Source organism: Rutilus rutilus (genome assembly GCF_951802725.1).
Source record: "Rutilus rutilus genome assembly, chromosome: 20".
In the NCBI taxonomy this organism is placed as follows: Eukaryota; Metazoa; Chordata; class Actinopteri; order Cypriniformes; family Leuciscidae; genus Rutilus; species Rutilus rutilus.
Window position 1 is genome coordinate 33,439,504 of NC_140225.1, and position 15,000 is coordinate 33,454,503.

Consider the following 15,000-nt stretch of genomic DNA (forward strand, 5'->3'; position numbering starts at 1 on the left):
TGCGTGAAATAAAGTCGCAATTTCATTTCACGCAATTCTGACTTTATAACACGCAAATTGTGACTTTATTTTATGCAATTACGACTTTATTTCACGCAATTCTGACTTAATATCTCGCAATTCTGATTATGACACGCAATTGCGACTTCATTTCACGCAATTGCGACTTTATAACACGCAATTGTGAGATATAAACTATTCTGAGGTTAAAAAAAAAAAGTCTGTCTTTTTTCGACTTTATTTCGACTTTATAACACGCAATTCTGACTTTATATCTCGCAATTCTGACTTTATAACACGCAATTCTGACTTTATAACACGCAATTCTGACTTTATAACACGCAATTCTGACTGTATATCACGCAATTTCGACTTTATTTCACGCAATTGCGACTTTATATCACGCAATTCTGACTTTATAACACGATATTGACTATTTCACGCAATTCTGACTTTATATCTCGCAATTCTGACTTTATATCTCGCAATTCTGACTTTATATCTCGCATTTCTGACTTTATATCTCACAATTCTGAGTTTACACAATTATTTTTTTAAATGTTTTATTTTGTGGCGGAAACAAGCTTCCATAGAAACGTGACCTTCATGTTTTCACGAGATTCATTTAACGTATGAGCAACAGGTTTCCACTTTTAAATAAACAATGCATTTAGGTTATCGTGCGATCGTATGGTTTCTCGTTTGTGTAATGGACGCCTCACCTTTGAAATCCACCTCTCCGTTGCCGTCCGACTTTATATCTCGCAATTCTGACTTTATAACACGCAATTCTGACTTTATAACACGCAATTCTGACTTTATATCACGCAATTTCGACTTTATTTCACGCAATTGCGACTTTATATCACGCAATTCTGACTTTATAACACGAAATTGACTATTTCACGCAATTCTGACTTTATATCTCGCAATTCTGACTTTATATCTTGCAATTCTGAGAAATAAAGTCAGAATTGCGAGATATAAAGTCAGAATTGCGTGTTATCTAAACTCGCAATTGTGAGATAAAAAGTCGCAATTATCTTTTAAAATGTTTTATTCTGTGGCGGAAACAAGCTTCCATACAAAGGTGATGATAACCCCTGAAATCTGCCGGTTTTCTGTGTGTGTATCCATTAACTCTGTGTTGAGATGAGCGCTGATGATGAATCAGGAGAATTAGCTCAGTTGTAATTAATGCCATTACAGGCAGTGAGAGAATCGAGGACTCTCTTAAAAGCGGAGGTGAAACTATCAATCCATTAGTACAATGACCTTCTCTGAGCTGCTGATGTGGGAGAGCAAATCTGCCCTCGTGTACACACACTGATCCCGACACAGATACCGAAGTCAATGTGAAAAACACACAAGGTATTAACATTAAAAATATTATAAACCAACACGTGTCGGCAGAGAAACTGCCTTCATCAGGGCATAAAAGAAAAAGACACTCAAAACGTGCAGAACTGCTCATACTATGTTATAAAATAGTCTCTTGTGTATTTCAAGTATAATATTTATATTTATGAGTGTATCATTGGTGACATTTTTTTTATATTTAAGGTTTATTTTATATTGATTAGCATATTATTAGTGCATCTTTTTATATTTAAGGTTTAATATTTATATTTATGATTGCATCATTGGTGTAATTTTTATATTTAAGGCATAATATTTATATTAATGAGTGTATTATTGGTGCATTTTTTATATTAAAGGTTTTGCCACTGTCATGTTCTGTTTGGTTTTGTTTTCCCTGAAGTTTTTTTTTATATTTAAAGTTTATTTTATATTGATTAGCATATCTTTGCTGCATTTTTTTTTATATTTAAGTTTTAATATTTATATTTATGATTGCATCATTGTTGCATTTTTTATATTTAAGGTATAACATTTTATATTGATTAGTGAATTATTTTTATTTTGAAGGTATAATATTTTATATTGACTAGTAGCCTATATTATTGGTGAATTTTTTATATTTAAGGTATAATATCTTTATTCATGAGTGTATTATGAGTGCACTTTTTATATCTAAGGTTTTGCCACTGTCATGTTCTGTTTGGTTTTGTTTTCCCTGTCACTAATTGCCTGAGTTCTCCTTCACTGTTTGTTGTCATGGTTTCTAATTAGTTTTTTGCACCTGTGCTTTGTTCTGTTGATTATCATCCCTGTGTATATAAGTCCTCAGATCTCTTTGTTCAGTGTGCTAAGAGTTCTTCAGTGTTCATTCAAACAAGTCTCCTTGTTTCTGTTGATCATTCTGCGTCACGCTTCGTACTTGGTTTATAATACAGTTACGTAACTGAACACCGAACCTAAAACATAGATACAGCAGCAGCATTTATTGCCATCTCCCGTAAAGGTGTTCCTTTGATTAATTACTCTAACCGGTTCTGTAAGTTAGCCCAGGGCACCTTAATATCTATTTTCTGGAGCTACCAGATTTGGAGAATTTTACTTAGCAAGAAGACATTATCCATTGCCTGGAAAGTGTCTGCCCATTATCGATGTTGTCGCCCACAAACCCCGCTGACCGCGAACCAGAACCCAGCCAACACCTCCACGATCCCAGATCCAATGCCAGAGCCCACCACAAACCCGGAGTCTGGCCAGGTGTGAGAGCCGGTATTTAGGTCCATCATTGAGGGAGTATTGGTGGAGATGGACATTTTGGAGCAGATTTCCATCCATTCCCCTAGACCTGAAATACAGTAGTCAACATTTGAAGTGGATCAAAAAAGTTAATCAAAGTTGTCCTAAGACAAGAACGGGTATTGTTCAAAATTCATGTATAACTTTGATGAAATGTTTTGATCCACTTCAAATGTTGACTGCTGTGAATTCTCCCCCGTCTGTACTCTTGGATCCCTTCAGTCCCTTGGCTCCTCCTTCAGTTGCTTTGCCCAGCTGCTTGGATCCGCCTTGGGCTTCCAGGTCTCCAGTTTCACCCTGATGTGCCAATCCCTTGACTCCACCATGGTCCTCCAACCGCTTGGCTTCACCATTGTCCTCCAACCCATTGGCTTCACCATTGTCCTCCAACCCCCTTGGCTTCACCATGGTCCTCCAACCCATTGGCTCCACCATGGTCCTCCGACCGCTTGGCTTCACCATGGTCCTCCAACTCATTGGCTCCACCATGGTCCTCCGACCCCTTGGCTGCACCATGGTCCTCCGACCGCTTGGCTTCACCATGGTCCTCCGACCCCTTGGCTCCACCATGGTCCTCCAACCCCCTTGGCTTCACCATGGTCCTCCAACCCATTGGCTTCACCATTGTCCTCCAACCCCCTTGGCTTCACCATGGTCCTCCAACCCATTGGCTCCACCATGGTCCTCCGACCGCTTGGCTTCACCATGGTCCTCCAACTCATTGGCTCCACCATGGTCCTCCGACCCCTTGGCTGCACCATGGTCCTCCGACCGCTTGGCTTCACCATGGTCCTCCGACCCCTTGGCTCCACCATGGTCCTCCAACCCCCTTGGCTTCACCATGGTCCTCCAACTCATTGGCTCCACCATGGTCCTCCAACCCCCTTGGCTTCACCATGGTCCTCCGACCGCTTGGCTTCACCATGGTCCTCCGACCCCTTGGCTCCACCATGGTCCTCCAACCCATTGGCTTCACCATGGTCCTCCAACCCATTGGCTTCACCATTGTCCTCCAACCCCCTTGGCTTCACCATGGTCCTCCAACCCATTGGCTCCACCATGGTCCTCCGACCGCTTGGCTTCACCATGGTCCTCCAACTCATTGGCTCCACCATGGTCCTCCGACCCCTTGGCTGCACCATGGTCCTCCGACCGCTTGGCTTCACCATGGTCCTCCGACCCCTTGGCTCCACCATGGTCCTCCAACCCATTGGCTTCACCATGGTCCTCCAACCCCCTTGGCTTCACCATGGTCCTCCAACCCATTGGCTCCACCATGGTCCTCCGACCCCTTGGCTGCACCATGGTCCTCTGACCCCTTGGCTGCACCATGGTCCTCTGACCCCTTGGCTTCACCATGGTCCTCCGACCCCTTGGCTCCACACTCCCTCGGCTCTACTGTCGTCCGTCATCCCTCAGTAGGGTTGGGTACCGTTCACATTTTAAACCGGTACCGGTACCTGAAATTCAGTGCCTTTTCAGTGCAACGGTACCTTTTTTCTGTAATTTAGGCATGTTTACCTCAATAACTATAAAGAAACTAAGTCATTTGTAAAAGTGTTATTGACATTATGACAGAGCTGCCTTGGTCACTGTATGCCATTGTCTGTGATACTTGAAAATTAATAAAAACAACCATTTCAGTAATAAAAAAACTATTCCACATAGTTTTATTTTCCACAAATTCTGTGTTGTGAATTTTCTAGTAATCAAATGAAGACATAAAACATTAATCTAATTGCCCTTCCCTCCGGTTCCACCATTGTCCTCAGTCCGGCCCCTAAAGGCATATGGACTCTGGGTTCTCATCTCTGCCTGGGTCTCCACCTCTGCCGGTCAGGTCCTTGCTCCAACCCTTACTCCTGCCCCCATAGGTTCCACCGTGGGCTTTCGTCCTGGCTCTTCTCTGGCTCCTCTCTTCATTGTCTTGTCTATGGGGTTTCCCAACTCCTCCAAGGTTTCATCTGTCTCCAGCTCCTCGTCCATCTCCGGACACCCCCTCCCTCCCTCCATGCTCGGTTGGATCTATTGCGGCTCGAGTATGCATCTTCCGGCATAGGGGTGTACTGTCATGGTCATGTTCTGTTTTCCCTGTCACTAATTGTGGTACATATAAGGTATAATAATTATATTTATGGGTGTATTATTGGTGTACTTTTTATATTTAAGGTATAATATTTATATTTATGGGTGTATTATTGGTGCACTTTTTATATTTAAGGTATAATATATGTATTTATGGGTGTATTATTGGTGCACTTTTTATATTTAAGGTATAATATATGTATTTATGGCTGTATTATTGGTGCAGTTTTTTTCCCGTCATCAAATTTTGCATCCCCTTCTCGCATGAGCAGCTTTCGGAAATTATTTGTTGCCAAGTTTTTGTCAATTGATGATTGAAATGATTTGTTTGTTCCTTAAAAATAAATAAATGTTCTCATGAACATTAGTTGATACTTCATACTCAATTTCGCCATGCAAAAAAGGCTTTGCCTATTTTACTAGGATCATCTTGATGGGCATATAAATAAATTGTAATTGCGTTTTGAACGCGTGTGCCGTTCATGGAGCTTTTCTTCTGTACGACAGCCAGTTTCTGATCCATCAATGTTACTCTCCCTGCCAACATCCAAACCTGACATCACCCTACCAACGACTGGGCAAGACCTGAAGTGCTGGTCATATTGTTTTTAGCCATGAGGTCATAAGATCCCCCTGATACGCACCCTAAGGGAAGCCCTACAGCACACGGGACTCCAGCAAACGGGCTGGGGTTTATTCTGAGCGTTTGCAAGGCTGAAGGCCACATGCCAGCATGACACACATTATTCCACACATGGTCTTTTAAGTGGGTCATATATGCATTAGCAGGCTAAACAATTAACTCCCGTTCTAAACTATCCTGTGTAAGATTTCTTGAAGATTTGTGTGAACACCAAATGTAGTATACCAAGACTTTGTTCAAGTAGTTGGTTTCTTTAAGAGCGAGTCCATCAAAAACTTCACTCGAAATCAAAAGGAAGAAATATGAATTACCTTAAATATTTTGCATGAATGATGAAGAAAATGAAGCCTATTCTAGGATCATTAAAATGTTTTGCATTGTGAAATTATTTTCATGAAAATCATGAAAGGCCCATTTTCTTATTATTTATATATCTTGGTAATGTTTGTTGTACTGCCTAAAATGTATTATTATTATTAACAAGTCATTCATTATAGTATTTTTATATTGTTAAAATGCTCAAAAAGCAAAACATCCAGACCCTTTCAGTAATGAGAATTTCTGCTAAAATCAACTAAACAAAAACAAAAGAAAGAAATGTAATTTTAATGCATATACAATACACATATTGTAGACATATAAACGGTATCACACCAGTTTGTTCTTCAGTTTTGCTCGTAGTTAAAGACACTAATACCTTGTCCTAACCAGACGCGATGCGATAAGATTCCAGCGACAAATAATGTGTCTGTTCACACTAGACGCGACGCGACTGCGAGAAGCGTCAAAATCAATCAAAACCCACAGCCAATCAGAGCAGCGTGTGGGCGGAGTCAGCCAATCAGAGCAGCGTGTGGGCGGAGTCTCGCGGCGAGTGCACAGCACCAGAGAGTAATCCTGACGGCACTCGCAAGAAAACGGATAAGTAGATACATAATCAAATTCACAAATATTACACCGTTAAAAATACACACTGAGTTACTGAAACAATCTTTGTCAAATAACACACTTGTTTGTTCACAGTTTGAACGTTCTTGTTTCCATTTGTTTAATTTCAAGATCTGAGGTGAATTATCCATTGTTGCTTTTACAGCCTCAAAGCTGGAGCACTAAATGATATTAAGTCACATTACACGCTTTTAACATTAAATAAAGCACATAAACAGTGCCTGAGATTATCTTTGCCACACTTTGTGTTTGTTGTTCCAGCGCGACGTCGCAGAAAAATAGAAACCGTTTCGAAAATAGAATCGTCGCGGCTGGTTGGGACAAACACTCTGATTAACATGGGAAATAACCTTTTATCGCGCGTCGCGTGTCGTTAGGACACGGTGTAAGTCGAGCCCTACATCTCATTATTGGCATGAGGTATCTTCAATATGGCACACAAATGGTTAATCTCAGCCAAGTTTAACTAGCACACACACACAGGGACGGGAGCGTGACTGTAGACTGTCCTCCTCTCCACACGTGCTCAACATTCGAGCACATCAGAGGGAAGCAGAACTAATTAAAACAAAGTTTCAAAGCTAAAAATAAGCCTAAGCAGCGTCTCTGGAGACGACCTTGACTTGACATCCTTTTCACCGCCACCAATTCATCACATTTCAGTCTTTAGAGAACCAGCAAGAGAACTTAATATATTGAAATAGATTAAAACATTTTTTTTTTTTTTATATTTCAACTTAATATAGGGCTTTATAAAATGTCAAATGTTTCAAAGCAGCTTCACAGTAATGAGATGTACAATAACAGACTCGATGCAAACTTCAGCAAATTTGAGACAAATTCAAAGCTCTAGAAAGGCAAAAGTGTCATTATTCAGATCAATGACTGTGTTGCAAAGTTAGTGTCATTATCCAGTTAATTTTGTATGTAAATTAGGTATAAACTTAATGGTACTTACAATGCGAGCACATTTCCAAGGGATAACTTGCCTCATTTCCCTACAAAAGAAGAAAACAGAAGATTATCAACTTTTTTTGTTGAAATTATTACACATCACCTTTACACACACACCTAAACACACAGTGCAAGTTGAAGAAGATCAATAGGAACGCTATGAAATTTGGGTAACGTACTTAATTTCACAAAGAGTCAATTAAACCAGGGGAATTATTTGAGAAGCTTTGAAATTGAAAGTACAAGTAAAAACAAACAAACAAACAAAACCCTGACCTATAGGCATAGGTAATATATTTTTATATTCATGTATCAAAAAATAGATTTTGTGACTTTTTTTTATTTTTCTGGCAATGTAAATGAATCATTTTTTAAACAATTTTATTAAGTTGTTGCTAATTAGCATTCAGTTACACTGGAAGTGAGCAGCGCATCACAATGAGACCAAATTAAACAAGACCAAACAGCCTATCAACCCGTTTCCTTTAATAATGTTGGATTAAACTTTTCAGAATACATTTATCCAATATAATGACCTTTCTATAGCTTTTAAAACAATACTTCTGAAGAACCTGTTCATTAGTGTTACTGTGACACCGAATTCTTCTCTTGTATTTGATACAAACCAAAAGCTAGGAGATGAAACACTAAACACTCCCCCGTCTGTATCTCCATCTGCTTTGATTTATTATTTATGAAGTCTCATTCAGTTCAATGGTTTCTGTATCTGTCACAGCAGTGAAGGACAGATGAGAGCTTGGCCTGTCTGTTATCATCGCATTCTGGCTTTAGACTTATTCTTACTCTGTAATAAATGTCAAAAGGTCAAAAAACACTTTATTTAACTCATAATCTGCACTGCAGCGTCAGCTCTTTTCTCTCAGTGTCTGAAACGCCTCGTTCGAAGATTCAGTCTCTCTAAGCCCCGCCTCTCTGAGAGCTGCTCTGCTCTGATTGGTCAGAAGCAAACGCTTCTTTTTTTTTTATCTTACCACAGATGTTTAAGTGTCAAAGTTTCAGCAGCACAACTGTGTTCAACACTGATAATAATCATAAATGTTGTTTCTTGATCATAAAATCATCACATTATACTGATTTCTGAAGGATCATGTGACACTGAAGACTGGAGTAATGATGCTGAACATTCTTTGATCACAGGAATAAATGACACTTTATATTCACATAGAAAACGGTTGTAATAATATTTTACAATACTACTGTTTTAACTGTATTTTTGATCAAATAAATGCAGCCTTGGTGAGCAAAGAGACTCTTTCAAAAACATTACTTTATTTTTTTTTTTTTTTTTAACCCTTTCAGGCCTGAATTCTTGTTTTCACAAACAGCAACAGTTTCCCCATTAGCGCTCTGTGACTGAACGTGTCGAAGTCTCTCGGCTCGATGTTACGCAGCATCAGCGTGGGGTTTGAGGAGCGTGGGGTCTGAGGAGCGTGGGGTCTGATCATCAGATCTGCTGTTGTCAGATCATCAGATCACTGTATAGAGTATTCTGTATATATATATATATATATATATATATATATATATATATATATATACACACACACACACACACACACACACACACACACACACACACACACACACACACACACATCTATAGCTGCCCACTCATAACGCTGGGACTAGGACTTTCCTGTTAGGAAAAGCTAACGTTGAGCTGGATATCAGAAACAAAATAAGATACAAATGAAAGATTGAAGATTGAAAGGGAGAAAAGTATAGACATCATCAGGCCCATTTATAAAGACCATATTCAGGCTCTACTAGAACAGGTTTTCCTGCTTGAATGTTGATTATGTTCCTCATATTCTCCATTGTTGCGGCTCCTCTCTTCCCAGTCTGTCAGTAACGCTCTGTTTACTTCCTGTCTCTATGAAGCCCCTCCTTCTGAAAAGCACACTGTGCTCTGATTGGTCAGCTGGAGCAGTGTGTTGTGATTGGTCGAGCGCTTTGAGTGTGTTTGGGAAATGTCCCGCCCCTTACCATAACCGCCAGTTTAACACACTACTAACTAACTCAACCAGGCCCCGCCCCTTTATTAATAATAATAATAATAATAATAATAATAATTTATTACATTTATATAGCGCTTTTTCTGAGACCTCAAAGCGCTTTACATATGGAAGGGGGGAATCTCCTCAACCACCACCAATGTGCAGCATCCACTTGGATGATGCGACGGCAGCCATATTGCGCCAGAACGCCCACCACACACCAGCTTACTGGTGGAGAGGAGACAGTGATGAAGCCAATCAGTGTATGGGGATGATTAGGAGGCCATGATGGACAGAGGCCAAGGGGCAAATTTGGCCAGGATGCCGGGGTTACACCCCTACCCCTTATTCTGCATATTAATTATTTAAATGAGGAATATTGTGACGTGTTCATTCCTGGAAGAAACTCAAGAATGGAGGCGTTTCAGGAGTTCAGAAACACTGACACTGATATAGAGAAGAACTGGAGCTTTTTCAGGCTCAAACCGCAACACTACACACTAAACACAGATGAACACAAGAAAAACATAGGCTAATAGGTCCTCTTTAAGGGTATATATACACATTTCTTGATTATTAACCATGCTAAAAACAGTTGTGTTGCTTCATATCTCTGCAGGAGCCGTGATTTTATTTCAGGATTCTTTGATGAAGTACAAAAGAACAGCATTTCTTTGAAATAGAAATGGTTTGTTATATAACCAGAATAACTGGATACTCTGGTGGAAACATCAGTCTACGCTCCAATCATGTACTGCACTTAAACTCACGCTCATCTGCATCCAGTGCCACGCCCACGTCTCATCATCCAATCAGCAACCGATGCACAGAATCAAGTCCCGCCCTACACCATTACACTCAGATGTACAACACATACAGAAGAACAGATCTGCTTCTGTTTCACTGTGACTTTAATGCTCCCATGCTGAATCCAAGTATTAATTTCTTTAAAAATTTAAGTTACTTACATTTAATCTATATGTACAAACGGTTTTAAAAATGTATGATAATTTTAGACATTTACGGACACTCGTGAGTTTGCTTGCAGCCGCTGATCCAGAGTCAGTGTTTCTCATCCTACTAATAGTTTAGGTCTGAATAATGATTTCAATGATTCTGAAAGAAAGGGTTCAATACTGAAATGCTGGGGCCGGTTTCACAAAGCTATTTTAGACCGGTCTGTGTTAGACAAGTCTATAATGTGCTCATACACTAGTCTAATGCAAGTTAAGACTGTTTCACAAAAATAGAGACTGGTCTAAGACTCTGTGTTACCGTGGCAACCAGCAGTAACAATCAGTTACATTACAAACAGCCAAAAGAAAAGGGAAAATGGCTCATAATTTAAACATTTCTTCTTGTTACTACATTCTCCGCTAAATTTCCCAAGTAAAATGTCCTTGTAACTGTTAAACTCCTCCAACAAACACATGTTCTCCGCGGGGGTAAACGGCACTGAGCGGTTGAATGCGCTTACTCGATCCGCCATGTTTATTTGCTTTTGAAAAGTGTCTTATTTTACCCAGAATGCATTGCAGTGTAGTCCTCCTTAAGATAGTCAGAGTCTTAAGTGCTTTGTGCAATGGTTTGATTTAGATGTCTATCTGAAGTCTGACTATCTACTATATCTAAGCCATAGTCAAAGTCTATCTTTGTGAAACCGGCCCCTGGTGTTGCGAAAGGTCCATGGCTTCTGGATGCGAAGCGAACTCGTATGAAGCGGCCTGGATCTGTTTCTACACAGTAGACTGAACCTTCCTCTTTCTTAAGACTGAGTGAAATGTCCTAAAACACATCATTATCATGCTAATCTCCATAATGTGGAATTGCTGTCACTCCAAACAACAATATATTGTATGTACGTTTTATATATTCAACCAAAAAGACTTGTTGATCATGGATGAATTATTCAATTCATCCATGCATATTTAATTTAGTCATTTTTGAGATCATAACATGTAATCAAGATGTTAAATGGTATTTGTTTTTTTGTTTTTTTACCCAAAAGTAAAAAACATTATGAGAATAATAAGAATTGGGGGTAATTTTTGGTTGTCAAAAGTAAATATAATTCATTTTCTTCTAAAATATTATTTCTGGTCTTGATTTCGGGGTGAGATTTGATCACGTTTTTGTCCCTTAGCACTATTTCAGGCATTTTAGGCTTAATTAAAACTCATAATCCTTCTGCAATCAGAAGACATTTGCCTTATTTATTAATCGCACAGCATTTGCACTGATTCTGCATTACACTTGGTGGTTTTGTCTTGTAACGTCCTCTGAGATGCACAGATTAGATGAAGCCGCAGCACAAAAATACAAAACCGAATGTGAAAATCAGATGCGATATACATACAGTATGCAAATGCAAAAACGGCATCTGAAGTGTTTCTGAAGAGTTGGACTTGGTTATTAATACCAGATCCTCCGAGTCCAAACATGAATTAGAGCGAAGACAATTCACAGCAGACCTACTATCCATGCTGATGAGAACAAATGATGCCTTGCAGCTCGAAAAAAAGAGAAAACAGGGAGTTTTAAATGAATTCCTGAATCATTAGTGGGCTCTTGTGAGATGTAAATGAACTCTTTAGTGGGCTGAACATTGTCTGGGAAGCCTGAGAGGCAAACACTCAACGCAGATCATAAATAATGCATTCAGCATTCAGAGTCAATTAGACCGCACACACACACACACATGCACCGCACAATGAACATCCGGCACAGCAAAACATCACCAAATACAAACAAAACTCAATAACAAGGTGGAAATAAATAGACAGAATGACGATGTTTCATGGCTGGAGACGCTACTTATAGCGGATCATAATTATAACTGCCCGTTTTTGCCCGTGCCGACTCTCTGCAGGCAATATGTGGACCAGGAGGTCTCTGTTTTACAGCCTTTTAAATGGGAAAAAAATAGTTAACCATCTGAACTCGAACAATGATGTAAATTTAGGGGGGAAATCTATGAAAATCCAAAAAAATTGTTTTAAAAAATTTAACTTTTTACTTAATTCTGTATTTTCTGGTGTATACACGGTCATGGTTTCTGAACAAATATCCTGGCTGTAATATTATCGTTATATACAATACATTCACTGTGTGTTTAACTGAACACATGACTAGAGCTGTCATGATTATGACATGTGACTGACGATTAATTGTCTAAGAAAATAATTGTGATAATTCGATTGATTGTTTTTAATTTAAGGGCTTTTGTCAATTTTTTTGTGTCAAATTCTTTGTAAGTTGTCACTTTGCAGTATAACTACCTTTAATTATTTAAGTTATCAAATAATTCTGTAAATAACTGAAACAATCTCATTCACAACAAACTGGCCAATCACAGAACAGGCCATAATATATGCGTTTGGCTGGAATGTGCGCGTTAAAGCGTTGAACGCACAGGCAGTTACAAGCCGCGTTTCCATTACCCTTCAAATTGCGCAAATTGAAATTGCGCATTCAAAATACGCCCGATGGAAACACGTCAATTTCACGAAAACTCCCATTTATCGCTAAAACGTTTTCACGCTCTCATGAGGAGGTTTTTCAGGCAATTCGAATAAGAAATATTTCGCAAAACTGCAATGGAAACAGTTTTTGTGCATTTACAGGTCAGCTGACGTAGACGACGCGGTGTGTTTGGACAGAATACGAGACAGAGCTCTTTATTAAATTCATAAAAGACAAAATAATTACAGGAATAATGGATTCTAAACCTCAAATAAATGCCACAATCAAGACCTCAGAAGCAGATCTGAGGGAGAAACACCCAGAAACACCTCATATGTGCCGCTCACAAGTATAAGGGTCTTTCCTTTCCATTAATGCTTGGATAACACACATACATCTCCTTCAGTTAATAATAATGGCCAGTGCAGTGGCTGGGATATAGTACATAAACCTACCAATGTCCGTTACATGGTTTTTGGAATTATTTTACTTATCACGAGAGGAAAAAAATAAGTTTTAGTCGCATAACATCAGTTAATGGAAACGCCGTCATTTCTAATATTTTTTTGTCGACATTTAGAAAAAAAAGAAAAGAAAAAAAACGCAAAAGTTTTCCGCAAATCTGTAATTCATCAATTAATGCGTCTTGTGTCAATAAAACAGCTTTGCCACGGAAAAGCTACATTATATTGCTCAGGAACGAGGAGGAAAGGTTGCTGTTTTTGAAGTGATTAAACTCACAGCTTCATTGCTAGTAGAGATGCTGCATTAAAACAACACACACACGCACAATCTCTGAACCAGAATGAGTTTATATGCTGTAGCGTTCCCACTAGTTTCTACCGCTAAGAGACCGTTCACACACTGCGCTTCGTCTTCGTTCGCCCGCGTGAGGAGAAGCGCTTCACACTGGCTGCATCCGAAATCTCATACTTCCCAACTATATAGTAGGCAGAAAACAGTGTAAGACAAAGAAAGTAAATTCACAGTCCTTATAAAAGAGTAGACAAAAGTACCCGGATGATGATCTTCTTGTTCTGGAGAGATTCTCTAGTGCGCGTATGACGGACACTTCCCTGTCCCATGAGGCCACGGGAGAGGGTTTATGAACGACTACACACACTCAGTTCACATGTATTTGTATTTTGTATAGCGCTTTTCACAATATGTATCGTTTCAAAGCAGCTTTACAGAAAATGCATGAGTCTACATTATAATTTAGGGTGATCTGTTATCAGAGGTGACGGTGTCTAAGTTATGTATTTCAGAAATGTACATATACAAATCACACAGTTAGCTAATAATGTATTATTTAAAAAAAAAAAGTATTATTTAAGGCAGAAACAATGCGCTCATTGAAGTGATGAATACATGTTTGTTAACAGATGATTAGGATATATAGAAAATTATAGGAATACTTGATGGTCAATAGCACCATCTATCCTGAACAACATCTATTCCTCGATAACAAAATAATAAAACTCAGTCAAATCAATATTTTGTGTACAGTTATTTAATTATGCCATCCAGTATCGTGGACTCGCTCTCTCTCGTTTCATTCAAACGCAGCGGCGGCCATTTTGTGACTATTGTTTTGTACACCGTTGGATTATAAAATGACAAACAGGAACGGTTTTAAAACAGTTTAATCTGAAATCAATATCTCTTATCGCCATCATTATTTATGTGGTGAAATGCTGTGTAATAAGTGTTATGACTGTAAAGCGTATCTCTTAAATGTCCGTCTAGTTTGATCTCGCCGCTGAAACTGCTCTCTCCGCGAGGCTTTGTGTTTAAACACCTGATAAAATATTTCAACTCAGATCAATATTTCGTGTCTAATTATTTACTTATGTGGCAAGTATCCGCGTAATAAGCGGGAAAATGTACATCCAGCCGGTTGTTATATCAGAATAAACCCCTTCAGGTGTGTGTGTGTGTGTGTGTGTGTGTGTGTGAGTGTTATCTCAGAATAAACCCCTTCAGGTGTGTGTGTGTGTGTGTGTGTGAGTGTGTGTGTGTGTGAGTGTTATCTCAGAATAAACCCCTTCAGGTGTGTGTGTGTGTGTGTGTGAGTGTGTGTGTGAGTGTTATCTCAGAATAAACCCCTTCAGGTGTGTGTGTGTGTGTGTGTGTGTGTGTGTTATCTCAGAATAAACCCCCTTCAGGTGTGTGTGTGTGTGTGTGTGTGTGTGTTATCTCAGAATAAACCCCCTTCAGGTGTGTGTGTGTGTG

The 15,000-nt window shown here is 39.2% G+C and overlaps 1 protein-coding gene across 1 annotated transcript in view; it reads right to left on the reverse strand.

Moving 5' to 3' along the window:
- ppp3r1a (protein phosphatase 3, regulatory subunit B, alpha a) overlaps window positions 1-15,000 on the reverse strand; it is a 36,743-nt gene that overhangs the window by 14,576 nt on the left and 7,167 nt on the right. Inside the window, exon 2 of the mRNA XM_084391467.1 lies at window positions 7,290-7,329. Within this exon, the coding sequence (XP_084247593.1) occupies window positions 7,290-7,329 (40 nt within the window). The remainder of the gene's footprint in view (window positions 1-7,289; window positions 7,330-15,000) is intronic.